The 14,764-nt window shown below is 40.9% G+C and overlaps 1 protein-coding gene and 1 long non-coding RNA gene across 3 annotated transcripts in view; one reads left to right on the top strand and one right to left on the bottom strand.

The window, feature by feature from the left end:
• Positions 1-14,764, top strand: part of DNER (delta/notch like EGF repeat containing) — a 357,056-nt gene that overhangs the window by 262,960 nt on the left and 79,332 nt on the right. For both annotated transcript variants that reach the window (XM_516135.6, XM_009444488.3), the window contains exon 8: positions 4,116-4,340. In XM_516135.6, coding sequence (XP_516135.3) covers positions 4,116-4,340 — 225 coding nt within the window. The remainder of the gene's footprint in view (positions 1-4,115; positions 4,341-14,764) is intronic.
• On the bottom strand, positions 5,872-11,917 carry LOC107973947 (uncharacterized). Its single transcript, XR_001716496.3, has 4 exons — positions 11,841-11,917; positions 11,324-11,444; positions 9,782-9,905; positions 5,872-8,393 (listed from the first exon to the last, which is right to left on the bottom strand). It is a non-coding gene; the product is annotated as an uncharacterized LOC107973947 (long non-coding RNA).

Here is a 14,764-nt window from a genome sequence, read left to right as displayed (position 1 = left end):
CCATATACTAGCTATTTAGACTTGAAAAGGTTACTTCACATTCTCATGTCACTGTTTTCACATTTGTAAGATAGGGCTATTATAGTTCTTACATCCTACTATAATAGTAAGATTAAATGAAATAATTCACCTAAAGGGTTAGAACCAGGTGATGCAAATCAGCCTCCAGTGGATGTTAGCTGTTGCTGTTATTTATTTATTTGTTTATTTATTTTTCGAGACAGAGTCTTGCTCTGTCACCCAGCCTGTAGTGCAGTGGCGCTATCTCGGCTCACTGCATCCTCCGCCTCCTGGGTTCAAGCGATTCTCCTGCCTCAGCCTCCCCAGTAGCTGGGATTACAGGCAGGCACCACCACGCCCGGCTAATTTTTGTATTTTTAGTAGAGACGGGATTTCACCATGTTGGCCAGGCTGGTCTTGGACTCCTGACCTCGTGATCCGCCTGCCTCAGTCTCCCAGAGTGCTAGGATTATAGGCATGAGCCATCACGCCTGGCCTGTTGCTGTTATTATTAGCATTTTTAATTCATTCATTCTTCCAGCCTTGGACTGGGAACCGTACTAGGAAGTTTGATATGTATTTTTTTCAGAACCCACAGTGACTTTGTAAAGAAAACAGTTTCAGCCCTGTTTTCCAGGTAGAGGCAGTGGACGATGGGAGAAAGGGGGCCTTGCCATGGTCACTCAGACTGCTGGGGTGGTGAACACAGAATCAAACACAAGATCCTAATCATCGCTTCCCTGTCTCCTTATGCTCCCTATTTGTATGAGTCTTCTCAGGCTGCTGTGACCAAGGACTACAGGTTTAAACAACAGACATCTTTTTCTAGCTTTGGAGGCTGATAAGCAGTTCATCTACTTCTAGTTCTGGAGGCTGGAAGCTCAGGATCAAAGTGCTGGCAGGGTTGATTTTTTCTGAGGCCTCTCTCCTTGGCCTGCAGAGGGCCACCCTCTTGCTTCCTCCTCACAAGGTCTTTTCCTTTGTGCACAGGCATCTCTGGTGTCTTTTTCTGTGTCCTGCTCTCTGCTTATAAAGACACCAGTCAGATTGCATTAGGGCTCAACCTAACAACCTCAGTTTAACTGACTCACCTCTTTAAAGGTACTATCCCTGAAAAGCCACATTCTGAGGTATTGAGAGTTAGGGCTTCAAAATATGAATTTTACTCAACCAGAGAAAGCTAATTTTAAAAAATATGAATTTTGGAGGGATGCAATTTAACCCATGACATTGCTAATCCAATGCTTAACTATCAACCTCCACTGAGAACTATATTTAATATTAACTCTTCTACTGGGTTCTAGTAGTTCTAAGTAATTTTCATTTTTATGCTCCTAACGTAGGTATAAGCTTCTTGTTCCTGATTTTTCTTATCTTTGACCCTCCCTAGATATTCTTTCCATCAAGTTCTCACCCACCTAATCTCATAGAGTTTTCAAGGATACAGTTCCTATGATCATTTCTCTTCTCTGTGTTCTCAACTAAAAGAGTTGACAGAGTTGACAGTTCTCAACTGTCACCTTCTGTCATCATTAGTTCAGTTCTTCTGGAGGAACAAAAATAATCAAAATGTCCTCTTAAATTTGATTTCTGTGCCCAGGCACGGTGGCTCACGCCTATAATCCCAGCACTTTGGGAGGCCGAGGCAGGTGGATCACGAGGTCAGGAGTTCGAGACCAGCCTGACCAACATGGTAAAACCCCGTCTCAACTAAAAATACAAAAATTAGCCAGGCGTGGTGGTGTGCTCGTGTAATCACAGCTACTCAGGAGGCTGAGGCAGGAGAATCGCTTGACCTGAAGGCAGAGGTTGCAGTGAGCCGAGATTGTGCCATTGCACTCCAGCCTGGGCAACAGAGTGAGACTCTGTCTCAAAAAACAAAACAAAACAAAATAAAATAAAATAAAATAAATTGATTTCTATTTCTGAGCATTAACGTTTATGATTTTCTGATTCACCTTGAGCTGCTGTTTTGGGCAAACTGGTACCCAGCCTTGGGTATGGAATTTATCATGAGCCTGAATTTCTTGTAAAGAAATCAGTGCATCCACAAGGTTAACCTAGAACCTGCACTGCTCCCCACTGGCCACCGCCCACCCCCACCATATTTTTTTCCTCTCAAGTCGTAAGATGCAATCTTGGGTCACTATTTAACTAAATGCAAGCTGTGGGGTGGCTTGGTCAATTCATTTCTCAAAATTATTCCTTCATATTAAGAAAAAAATATTGAATGAAATGGGCCTTTTAATATTTTAAGCAGCTATGCTGCATTTTCTAGACAGATAAAAATTATTTTATTTTCTAAAATTAAAAGATTTGAGATATTAAATCCTATTTTTGAAATCATGTTAAATAGTGACGGTAACATATAGTACTGTCATATGTTGAAAAATGTTTAAGTATCTTCTTTGCAATCAGAGTAAAATGGAACATATCTCATGATGGGTAGAATTATATTCCACTTGAGGCTGCCAAGAAACTTTTTGGAGAATTCAAGTGTTATTAAAACTGATTGTATGGTACATTTTTAGTAGGATTTCTAAGATTTAAAAGCTACCAGGAATTTTATAAAATGCTGAATAGCATTGGATTTTTTTGGAGGATGATTTTATATTTCTATACTGCACAGAGAAATACCAAGTTGATTATGCCAATTTATGAGTGGTGCTTCACATAATTAAATCTGGGAGTTATTTTGGTTTGTTTACATATTAAATGTGTCCTTAACAACAACAAAAGTTGTCAGTATTGCTAGGAGTTCTATAAGAAGATGAGTAAATAGAAACTTAAATGTAAACAAGAGACGTGTAATAGACTATTAGAATACAAACTATATGTGAGTGAAATTATTTAACTTTTATTTCTAAAATTTGAATAATATTTAATTTTCAAACTGCTCTTAAAGTATTGAAAGAAGTATAGTTTTATGGAAAGCATTGTTAAACATATATATCTACACGTATGCACAGATGTAGAGACCCACACATATGCGCATGTATAATTTTTTAACAAGAAATACTGAATCAGATACACAGGAAACAAGATACAAATCACCTACACGTAACCATATTTAAAAGAAAAAGTTAACAGCCTTACATAATTTTATATAAAATAAAATTTTATTTAAGTGTACAATTTATACATTATAAAATTCATTCATTTGAAAGTACAGTTCAAAGCATATTAGTAAATTTACAGAGTTGTGCAGCTATCACCACAATCCAAGTTTAAAACATTTCCATCCACCCCAGTGGACTCCTCATGTCCATTTGCAGTGAACTCCTCTTTCCGGCCCAGCCATAGGCAACCATTTATCTACTTTCTGTATCTACAGATTTGCTTTTCCTGCACATTTCTTACAAATGGGATTATATAATATGTAGTATTTCGTGCCTAGCTTCTTTTACTTAGCATAATGCTTTTGACATTCATTCATGTCATACGATGTGTCAGTATTTATTTATTTATTTTATTGTTGAGTGGTATTTCATTGTGTGGGTAGATCGCTTTTGTTTCTCTTACAACAATCAACTTTTTAAAAAGCATATATTCAAGAAACTGTTAACAGTGGCTGCTTGTAGAGAAGGGAATGAGAGACAAAGGGACAAGGATGAAAAAAAGACTTTTTCATTGTTTACTATTTGATATGGTTTTAATATTTGAATTCAGGATTATGTCATATCTATTAAAGCAAAATAAGAAATGTGTTCCCCATTAATATATACAAAATAAGAGGGGAGAGCCCTCTGCTGATCCAAATCCCATATTCCTTTAGGAAATTACCATTAATTTATTTTTGATATATTTCTAGAGTATACACACATGTTCATATACACATGTGTGCACATAAATATATTCATGTACACGTATGTATGTACTCCTAAACAGTCATATACCTTATATTTCAATAAAAATGGAATTGTGGGGCTTAATATTTTTAACCCTACATTACTAAAGGTGGGAAAAACAACCTACCTATCTTGTTGGGTTGTGACATATCTGGAAGCTGTGAATGAATTAATTGTTATGAATATACAGTGGAGCAGACTCAGTTGATTAGTTCTTATGTGCAAATGTGTTTCAATTTTTTCAAGCTCTCATGTGTTTTTTCACAGGATACTTCGGATCTGCTTGTGAAGAAAAGGTGGACCCCTGCGCCTCGTCTCCGTGCCAGAACAACGGCACCTGCTATGTGGACGGGGTACACTTTACCTGCAGCTGCAGCCCGGGCTTCACAGGGCCGACCTGTGCCCAGCTTATTGACTTCTGTGCCCTCAGCCCCTGTGCTCATGGCACGTGCCGCAGCGTGGGCACCAGCTACAAATGCCTCTGTGATCCAGGTGGGTACCGCCCCTACACAGTACATCTTCCTTTTCTCAATCTCAAACCAATCTCAAAAGACCATTACTTTTTCTTTTGCATCTTGGTATACTTGTAAATAAAGGTGGTATACTTACTGGTATGCTTGTAAGTAAGTATACTTACTGATATACTTGTGAATAAAAGTGAATTCCACTCATTTATGACACACTTTCTTTTTTAGATTTACTCTTGGCAGGGTTAAAAAAATACTCTTTCATCATTTCATGATCAACTCACATTCATTGCAGAAAAAACAAGCAAAATAAAGAAAATTGAAAACAGGCTTAATCTCATCACAGGCTAAGCATTTTTAACAATTTACTGTAAGTCACTGCAGAACTTTCACTGTGTTGTGTATCTTTTACTATCGTGTGCTTAAGTTAACAGAATATCTTCTTTCATCTTAACGTGCATGAAAAGCACAGTGCAGTACATTCAGAGTTGTGTCATCTATTACAATTGTTACTCGATGCACATTATGTTATATCACTGGCTCCCTATGTAAGAATTTAAAAATTTTACCATTTAATTTCCAAATGCCTTCTGCATTTGCATTACAGATTTTTAATTATGGAGGTTTTGATACCTAGAAGTGAGTGATTACTAGTCAAAATTTTGTGTGTGCACAACCCACTAGTGTAGTCAGAAAGGAATGCACGGGGGCAGCCCTTTCCTCTCGTTTCTATTCTGTGCATGTCTCCATCCTTACACAAGCCGGCTCTTTAGGAAGCTTCCCAGCACAATGAATCCCCACACATCTCCCTGGCCAGTCAGTATGGCTGGCCAGTATCTGGTTTTGCTTGACCCTGGCTTTGCTGGTGCAATGGCCTCTAGCTGGAATGCGTGCTCCCCATTACCCCACCTCACTGTACAAACTTCTACTTCTGGGGCTGACTCAGTTTCCCTTCCTCTGGGTTCCGACAGTCACCTACAATATCACTTTTGTGGTCTTGGAAACAGAACATTAATTATCCTTGTATGTGTCTCTCTCCTCCTTAGGGCTGGGAGGAACTGTGTTTTATTAATAGCTTTTGTATCAGCAGCAATCACCCTAAGCCACTATTTAGTGAGCACTGATCTTTCTAGATTCTGAGCTGGGTGCTTCACATCTCTGGTCTTTTTAGTGTCACATTTACACCAAGGTTTGAAATGCCTCTAGAGGTTCAGTCATGTGCCTGTGGCTACACACCCAGAACGGGGGCTGAGCCCAGATTCTAATGCAAGTGTCCCTGGTTTTGCTGCTCCCGTGCCTGGCCTGGAACTTCCAAAGGGCATGTCTCATACTCACGAATAACTCAAAAAGTTACTGAGAAATTCAATTTGGCACTTGAATGGTGTTGAAAAGCCTTTTTTCACATAGACTCTTAATTCCCCGATTTTCTAAGCAACTGATATTTTGCCAAGTGCCTCTTTCCTCTCTGCTCTGAAATTCAGAGGGAATAGGGCTGTTTAATCTGCGTTGTAACAATGTTAGTAGTTAGGATTCTCCGGAGAAACAGGAGACAGAGAGCGAGGAGAGAGAGAGATTTATTTTAAGTAACTGGCTCATGCCATTGTGTGGACTCACAAGTCCAAAATCCGTAGGGAAGCTGGCAGGCTGGAAACTCAGGCGAGGTTTCTGTGTTGTGTTTTGAGCTGAATTATTTCTTCTTTGGGAAACCTCAGTCTTTGTCCTTAAGGTCCTCAGCTGTTTGGATGCAGCCCACCCACATTCTGGAGAGTCATCTGCTTCATTCAAAGTCTGCTGATTTAAACGTTAATCTCATCTAAAACATACCTTCATACCAACATCTAGACTAGTGTTTGAGCGAGTGTCTAAGAACCATGGCCTAGCCAAGTTGACACCCGAAATGAACTATCACAGTAACATTTTTGGATCTCATAAACCTTGAAGTGAAACAGTTTCTCCACTATGTTTGACATGAGGATATTTTTCTTGGTTGACCTCCATGCTCTCCTTCAGAGCCAGGGTGGAGATAGGAATAGCTGCCCCTCAGAGGGTCCAGTGTTCTTCCATGTGGATTCGGGCTCACGTGCTGTGAGCTGCGTGTGCCACGGGAGGAGGCAGTGTGGCGCTGGCCCTTACCTATTGGGAATGTGGATCACTGAGGCAATTTGTGTTTGCAAACTAAACAAGCTGCAATTGTGCTGGAAGAACAGAGGCTTACTCACGTACTGACTCACGAGCACGCTGTTCCCAGCTCTGCTCTGGATGTCGTAACACATGTGAAAATACCCCTCAGCAGCATTCTGAACAAAAACTTCCTTAATACTTTATTACCTGTCTCCTGAGAGTTCCGTTCTCTCTGTGAAGCCCCACAAAGAAGAATTAAATATTGTAAGACCAGAAAACAACTTTATTTTCTCCTCCCTTTCTCCTCTGACTTCTTTTCTTAATTATATCAAACTTTTTCTTTTTTAAAATTTTTTTGAGATGGAGTTTTGCTCTCGTTGCCCAGGCTTCAACCTCTGCCTCCCGGGTTCAAGCGATTCTCCTGCCTCAGTCTCCCAAGTAGCTGGGATTACAGGCTCCCACCACCACACCCTGCTAATTTTTGTATGTTTACTAGAGACAGGGTTGCACCATGTTGTCCAGGCTGGTCTTGAACTCCTGACCTCAGGTTATCTGCCTGCCTCGGCCTCCCACAGTGCTGGGATTACAGGCCTGAGCCACCATGCCTGACCCAAACTTTTTCTTATAGTTAGTTGATTTCTAAAACTTAAAATTGAAGGGAGTTAGAGATAAATAATGTTTTTTAATAATACCAAATAGAGCTTTTCAACACGTGTGAGGCAACCAAATAGAAAATATACAGCCCGATGTTTCTCTTTCCACATTGGGAGAGGCAGCCGAGAGTGGTAGAAAGGACCTCTCTAACATCCTCGCTTACTGACTAAAACCATAGGAAATTTACAGGCATCTGAGGGACTCAGTTTTCCCCTCTATCAGAAAAGAGAGGAGAGTTATATGTCAGAGCATGAAATGAGAGGCAGGCAGCCCATTTCCTGGCATGGACTAGTGAAAGCTCTTCTTTCTTTCTGTCCGTGGAGATTCCAGCAGGATTCTCGAGCTATGCGGGGGTGAAATCACTCCTGTTTAAGTTCCACTTTCCTTCCGTCTATTCTCTGCTAAAACATTCATGCCCACTTGGAGCATTTGACTTAATAATTGTCTGTGGTCCAGCAGTAGCCCCTGAATAGCCTTGAAAAGCCTGAAGACGTGTGCATTCTGTTCGTGGAATGAACATGATCCCTTCATTTGTTCAGCAGTCTCAAAGCAGAGCCTTGTAATCGTGACAGGGCCCTCTTGTTGAACCTGGGAGCTGAAACTGCCTTCAGAGGGGATGTTTCTTCAGATTGTTAGGTGACTGTGTAAAATAAAAAAGCCATCTTAACACCAGGCAAGAACTTACATTTTAAGAGGTGAACATGACAAGTCTGTGAATGTGAAATTTCTCGTCTTCATCTTTTGGAGCATGTAATTGCTTCACCACCAGTTTGCATAATGGAAGAATCTCACGAGAATAGGTGAAATTGGGCATCTAGCTATGGAGCAGCAAGGCTGATCTTCTCTACAGAGAGCAAACGGATCTCATTTCATAAAATGGCAGCAGATTGAAGTCATGTCAGGTTGATAATTAGTTCCCATCTGACAAAATGCCATTTTGATTACTGCAAATCAGATTTGCCGGGTGTTTTATTTTCCAACTTCGTTTGTAGCTTATCGGGCTAGGGATTTCTGATGGGATTTTAAGATTAAATAATAAAATGTCAGCACTGAGTAATTACTGAAATGTTATCTTCCAGTGACAGTGTTAAGTGATAGGCTACCCGTTCTCTTAAAAATTGCAAATTGAAATCGGCTGAAGAAAGTGAGAACTTGGAGCTGCGACAAACAGGATGAGGTGGAACTCGCTTGGGTGGGGGTGCCATTTCCCCTGCAGGTGGGAGCCACGGTATTGCTTGTGTTCTCAATACAATGGTGGCCTCTGCAGATAATAGCTGTACATGACCGGTATTGGAAGGAGTCCCTGGCAGGAAGGAAGATAGTTTGCACTTGAGTTATTACTCTAAACTTGTGGAATTGAATTAACCCTGCCATTATAGAATGTGCCTCACATATTACTATTGAAGGAATTTAAGGGACAGGGCATTGGAGATTTTTACGTGGAAATATGTTTATAATTTTTTTTAACAAGCAAGATCTAAGATGCTCGTCATTTCAACTGCAGTTGAAATCCCAGACTAGACATGGCACAGTTGCCAACCAAGTTCCTCTGCCCATTCTTCTTCACCAAAGGGCTGGTAACTCAATTAGATCATCCAGATATATAATAGGCTGTAAACCAAAGGAAATGTAGACTTTTTCCAAGTGAAATTTTTTGAAAGAAAATTATATTTGTAAGGATTTTAGATGTAATTTTTTTGTGTGTATTTTCTACATATGCCTTACATGTGAGCTGCATTTCTGGTCTGCATGTCCCGAAAGACACAGTTGACACTGCTCCTTCTGTTAAACTCAGACCTGAAAATATCAGTAGTCCGATAATATTTGCTGGAAACAGGATCAAGGATAAGACTTAATGGTCAGGATTTTAATAGCAATTGAACAGCAATAAAGAAATAAATATACCTGCAAAGGTTTGAAGACATTTAGCTCACTAAGGCCCATGTGCCTTTACATTTTTGGATAAGTATAGTAAGTATAGTGGACAACTTTCATCTGTTATTAACCAGAAAAACTTTATCTAGTTTACCAGCATGAAGACTTTTTTTTTTTTTTAAGACAGAGCATTGCTCTGTCGCCCAGGCTGGAGTGCAGTGGCGCAGTCTCAGCTGACTGCAACCTCCGCCTCCCAGGTTCACACCATTCTCCTGCCTCAGCCTCCCTAGTAGCTGGGACTACAGGCACCCACCACCACACCTGGCTAATTTTTTGTATTTTTAGTAAAGATGGGGTTTCACTGTGTTAGCCAGGATGGTCTCCATCTCCTGACCTCTTGATCTGCCTGCCTTGGCCTCCCAAAGTGCTGGGATTACAGGCGTGAGCACTGCTCCCGGCCGATGAAGGCATTCTTATATTTAATATGCTGCAGGAGGTTTCTGATCTGCATATCACACTATTCTTGAGAGTTGTAGATTGTATAGAATATATTACCTTTTTTCCCCAGATCCTAATCCTGCCCTCATGTCCTTCCTTTTCTGTATTCCAAAATATGATGCCCACCTCACCATTGGGACCCCAAATGGAATCCTGATCACCCAGCTGCATCTGTAGCAAGGGGGAGTTTGCTTTACTCTTCATAATCTGTGCTCTGCTTTAGAGAATGTTTAAATCTGTATATTGACATCATGATGATGCTGAGAACTGAGAAAAAGAAGAGCAGCCGCTGATGTCAGGAGCTTGCTTGGCACTTACAGGTAGACCTTGAGGTTGTTAGAAGCTGGTCTGATGCTTACAGCTGGGCCGTGATGTCTTCTGCTGGACTTAAGGACATCAACAATTCCACATAACACGGATATTGGATATGACCATTCAGAGGCTATGATAGAGTCAGGCAAAACAAGACCACTTTATAATTTTGTCCAATACAAAAACAAGGTCACCCTGCAACCCGCAAAATACCAAGTATCCACTTTCTCTCAGTTCTTAGTGTCACATATGTAGAGTGACAGCTTCCTCTTTACCAAATACAGCATTGGTCTTGCTCTAGCCTTCCCATTCTTTAGATAAGAATTGCTCCTGCTTTCTGACAGCATCCAGCATTCACTCTAGAGTGAAATCTCCCCAAATAACCTAACCAGAGTTCAAATCCTATAATAAATCCCATCTAACACCTTCTAATTGAGACACTCCACGATTCCCATGGTGTGCAGTCTCTCTAACTGCAATGGGTAATAAACTCAACTTGTTCAACTACAGGTGTGTCCTTAGTAGTCTTTGGTTGAAGGGCATTGACAGAACTTAATTAATTAAAATGCTTGAAGTATTGAGGATGGCAATTGATTGAATTTTTATATGAACAATAGTTCATATAAAATTCTGAACAATAGTTCGGAATTTCCAATGAGTTGGACACTGAAATATTGTTTGGATTTATACGTGGGGGAGGAGTTCAAAGAAGAGTGGATCCAGTTTGCTGCAGGATAAGATGCATTAGATGCAGCAATAGGTAGTAAGGCTGAAAATGCTCATGGGGACACATGTGGGGAGAATGTCGATGCTAAGGAGTTTGGATTATGAAGACTTGCAGACATTTGGCATTATTGGGTATATGTGAACTGATATGTATTTTAGACAGATTATTCTCATAGTATTTGGCATATATTATGGTCAAAAAGAGATGAAAAGATAGAGATCTTCTAGCAAGTACCAATAGAAATAAAGGCATGAACTTGTGTGTGGGAATGAAAGGATGGGTTAAACGTTTATGTGAGGATCGGGATCATCAGGGTTCAGTTGTCAGTTGGATGCGGGGAACAAGGGTGTGAATGGAGTCAAAGGACCCCTCTGGGTGATTCAGAGGAAATGGGAAATGTGCATAAGGACCCTCTTTAGGGCTTGGGTACAGCAGGCCAAGCAACATGGATGTGTCAGTAAATGGTTCTTACTTGGGGCTGGAATGTGGGAACAAGGCTGAAACCAGGGGAAAAAATATATAGAGAGTTCCCATTGTATGGATGCTAGAGAAAGTCATGGAAGCCATCAAGATAGGAGAGGGTGAGAGTGTAAAAAGAAAGGGGAAAAAATTGGAAGAGAGTTGCAGAGTTCTTGCTTTGAGGTTGGAGGTAGTAGTGGCCACAGAAGAGGGCAGAGGAGCCAGCAGTGAGTTGGGAGGTCGGGAGGTTGCAGGGTGAGGGCGGTATCCTGGGAGTCAGGGGAGGGAGGAGGATGAGAGGGCACTGCCCAGGGCGTGAGGAGCTGAGTCAGGCTCCGCTAGACGTCCAGACGCTAAGGTACCTTTCCTAAGCATGCTTCCAAACTGTGGCCACAGCCGTTCTCCATCTTCATCTTGTTTGATTGTAAGTTGTGGGGGCATTCAGGTAGAATTCGTGATATTTGCCTTCTTTAGGCTTCTGACCTGAGAAATTAATACAAGGGGAGGAAGGACACTGCTGTTAAGCCAAGGGCACTTGCTGGTGGAGCATGAAATTTTTATGAGATTCCTGATATTACAAATCTATTCACAAGGCTGCTTTTTCACCTCACTTAAATTGGCTAAACCATATGTACGAAAACGTTAATGAACTGGTCTTTAATTGTAAGGGATTTCTGCTCCCACCACTCCCTGACTTTCCCTCAAAATTCAAATCATTCACAACTCATTCTTTGCTGCAGTAGTGTTGAAAAGGTGTGAGATTTGCCTACTAAAAATAGGAGTTAGCAGAGTCTGTGAGGACAGCAGAAATCATTTTACGTCATCTTGCCTGGAATGAAAGTTGCAAATGGCAGCTGGTAACAACTTAACGTCACTAACCTATGCATTTCTGAGGACAGCTCTTTTTGTAGCCCTGCCAGCACAGTATCAGAACATTCTCATCAAGCTTATGGCCCTGGAGGGTCAGATGGGGACCTCCCTACCACTATTTTGTAACAAAGCCATTGACTCTTATTATGTGGTTGAAAATTATTATGATCCAATCACTGTTTTCTTTCACTGTTGAGAATGTCTGTGAATCTGGATTTTAGAACTGAAATCCTGCATGCCTTGCCTTTCTTCCTTGGCTGGATGGAAAGGGGCCTGAGCTTAGCGTTGAGAAGAGCTGAATTTAAGTACCAGCTTTGCCTCCGAACAGCTGTGCCGTTGGCCTCTATCAGCATTACTTTTCTCTCCTTTAAAATGCAGACAAACATAATTGGCTTGTGAAGCTCAAATGAAATGATACAGATGGTCCTCCACCTTGAAATCTATAAAATGGTGGAGCATTAGCGCAGAATTGGATATTCCGTTACTCGGGAAAGACCACTGAGGACATTTTTACATTTGTGTTTTGATTCTTTTTATATGAGGTTCAAGGTTAGAGTTGGACTGGAGGTGAGATGAAATGGCCATAGTGGGCATTCTTGAATAATGGGTGCACATTCAACTTCTTGCAGGGTTAAGCGACTGCTTGCCTTGATGGTGGCTTTCTGTGACTCCGGTGATAACTATTTAAGTGCCAGATGCTGGACAAAGCTCTTTGATTGAATTGGCTTCTTGAATCCCCATAGTCCTTATGAAGTGGGACCCATGGTTGTTGTCATTTCTCTGCCCATGACAATACAGCCAGTTAAGGATGAAGCTGGGACTTGAACCCAGGCAATTGGGACCTGCTGGAGCCTCTGTTAGCTCAGAGTAAATAGCAAATGGGGTCAAAAGTGGCCTTGACTCACCAAGGGTAAATAACTGACTGAAAAATTTTTCTGTTTTTAAAAATTTGTATAAACTTATGAAGTGTAAGTATAATTTTGTTATATGCATAGATTGCATAGTGGTGAAATCAGGGCTTTTAGGGTAGCCATTACTCAGATAATGTACATCATACCCATTAGGTATTCTAACCAGATTTTTCAAGTGGTAGCTGTGTTAATAGCCACTTCAAATTAATATATTAAATTGGGATTTGTCAGCCACATTGATTCAGCTCTGTTGACCCAGAGAGTGACTTCATCCCATCTGGCTTTGACTAGAGTAGCGACCATCTATGAAAGCTTACTGCATTTATAATAGACTGTGTGCCAAACACCTGACACTTATTTTCTCTTACTTGCCCCCCGTTGGAGTATTCCTATTCTTTCATTTAAGGATAAGGTAATGGAGGCATTGAGAGTTTAAACAACAGGAGGCGGAGGTGATATTTTAACCCTAATCCTCAGAAGCCTACATGTGACACCCCAAGTTAGGTGCAAACCTGGGCTCTCACTTATGTTTGAACCAATCACAAGAACAAGATTCCAGACCCCTCTGTCTCAGCACAGCTCCTGAGATGGATCTCTAAGTGGATGCCTCAAAGCTTGGCATGAAAGGTGGCCTTCATTATAGTTCAATGGATGATACTTGACCAATAGATGTTTCCTACTTCCCAGCACAGAGAAGCACAACTCTGACTTCCAAGGGTATTGAACCGCATCTAGGTAGGGAGCCCCCTTCTTCTGTCTTTGCTTCATTCTGTAGATCCAGCAATCCACTTCTTTGAAATTGATGCTGAGAACTACCTGTGACTGAAGCTTATGATTTTATTTGATTTGACACCTGCCGGATGCACCTAATTAAAGAAACTTCCTTTCCTGTGACTCAAATGAGAAATGCAGACATAACCACATGACAGCTATGCACCCTTCAGCCTAGGTAGTTTCTCTTGATTAGCACTTCTCATTTCTGGGGTCCCCAATGCCTACTAGCAATTTTTCTTACCACCTGATTCCCTGAAAGCCTCCTGCATTGATGATTATATGTCATGGATTCCTTTGATGTTGTTTCTTTTCACCCGGCTCTGGTGACATTATAGTCCCTGAAATGTTCTTTCCTTTTCATATTTGACTTTTGTTGTTTTTAGTTCTCTACTTTGAGATAGCTTTGATGACATGTTCCTTCAGTAGCATGCCTTCCCACAAGACTGGCTTAGTGGAAATGATTTGCCGTCAATGTCAATCACGGAGGATTGGAAACTCTGTAACAATGTGCCATTATAGGTGATGTTTGAGATATATTGTGACTTATGGTTGTCTACTTCCTGAGTCCCAATTTGACCACCAATAAGGAGATTTGCTGCATGTCCTACTTTTTCCTGGACTTGTAGCCTTCAATATGCATTTAAATTCTTCATTAGTTTGGATTTATACAACAACCTGGGGACAATGCCCTGTATTTCTTCCATTGTTTTCTATCATGCCCATTAATTTTCAGTTTGAAAGCACACTGTGAAAGTTGCTGCATTCACTGAATGCTTTTACAGAACAGCTTCAGTTTTAATGAAGATTCAGAGCTCTTAGGTTTGCCTGAAGCAGATTGATACATAACCTTTTCTTTATATCCCAGAACATTGTCAACTCATAGCGGGTATTGATTTTGCAAAACAGCATTTCATCTTCCATCTCACTCACGTGCTTCTTTATGGAGTGCCTCAATGCTCTCTTTAAAATCCCATTTGTATAGCAGCCCCTGCCTTTTTATGTTTTCTGTTTGTTTGGTAGATTTTTCTCCATCTGTTTATTTTGGCCTATGGGTATCATTGTGTGTGAGATGGGTCTCTCAAAGATAGCATACCATTGGGTTTTGCTTCTTTATCCAACCGGCCACTCTGTGATTTTAACTGGGGCATGTAGCCCATTTACATTCAAGGTTGGTATTGATATGTGTGGATGTGATCCTGTCACCATGTTTTTAGTTGGTTATTGTGCAGACTTGCTTTTGTGACTGCT

Source organism: Pan troglodytes, chromosome 13, assembly GCF_028858775.2.
Source record: "Pan troglodytes isolate AG18354 chromosome 13, NHGRI_mPanTro3-v2.0_pri, whole genome shotgun sequence".
Classification (NCBI taxonomy): Eukaryota; Metazoa; Chordata; class Mammalia; order Primates; family Hominidae; genus Pan; species Pan troglodytes.
Note: the sequence above shows the minus strand (reverse complement) of the source record. Positions and strands in the feature narration are given on the sequence as shown.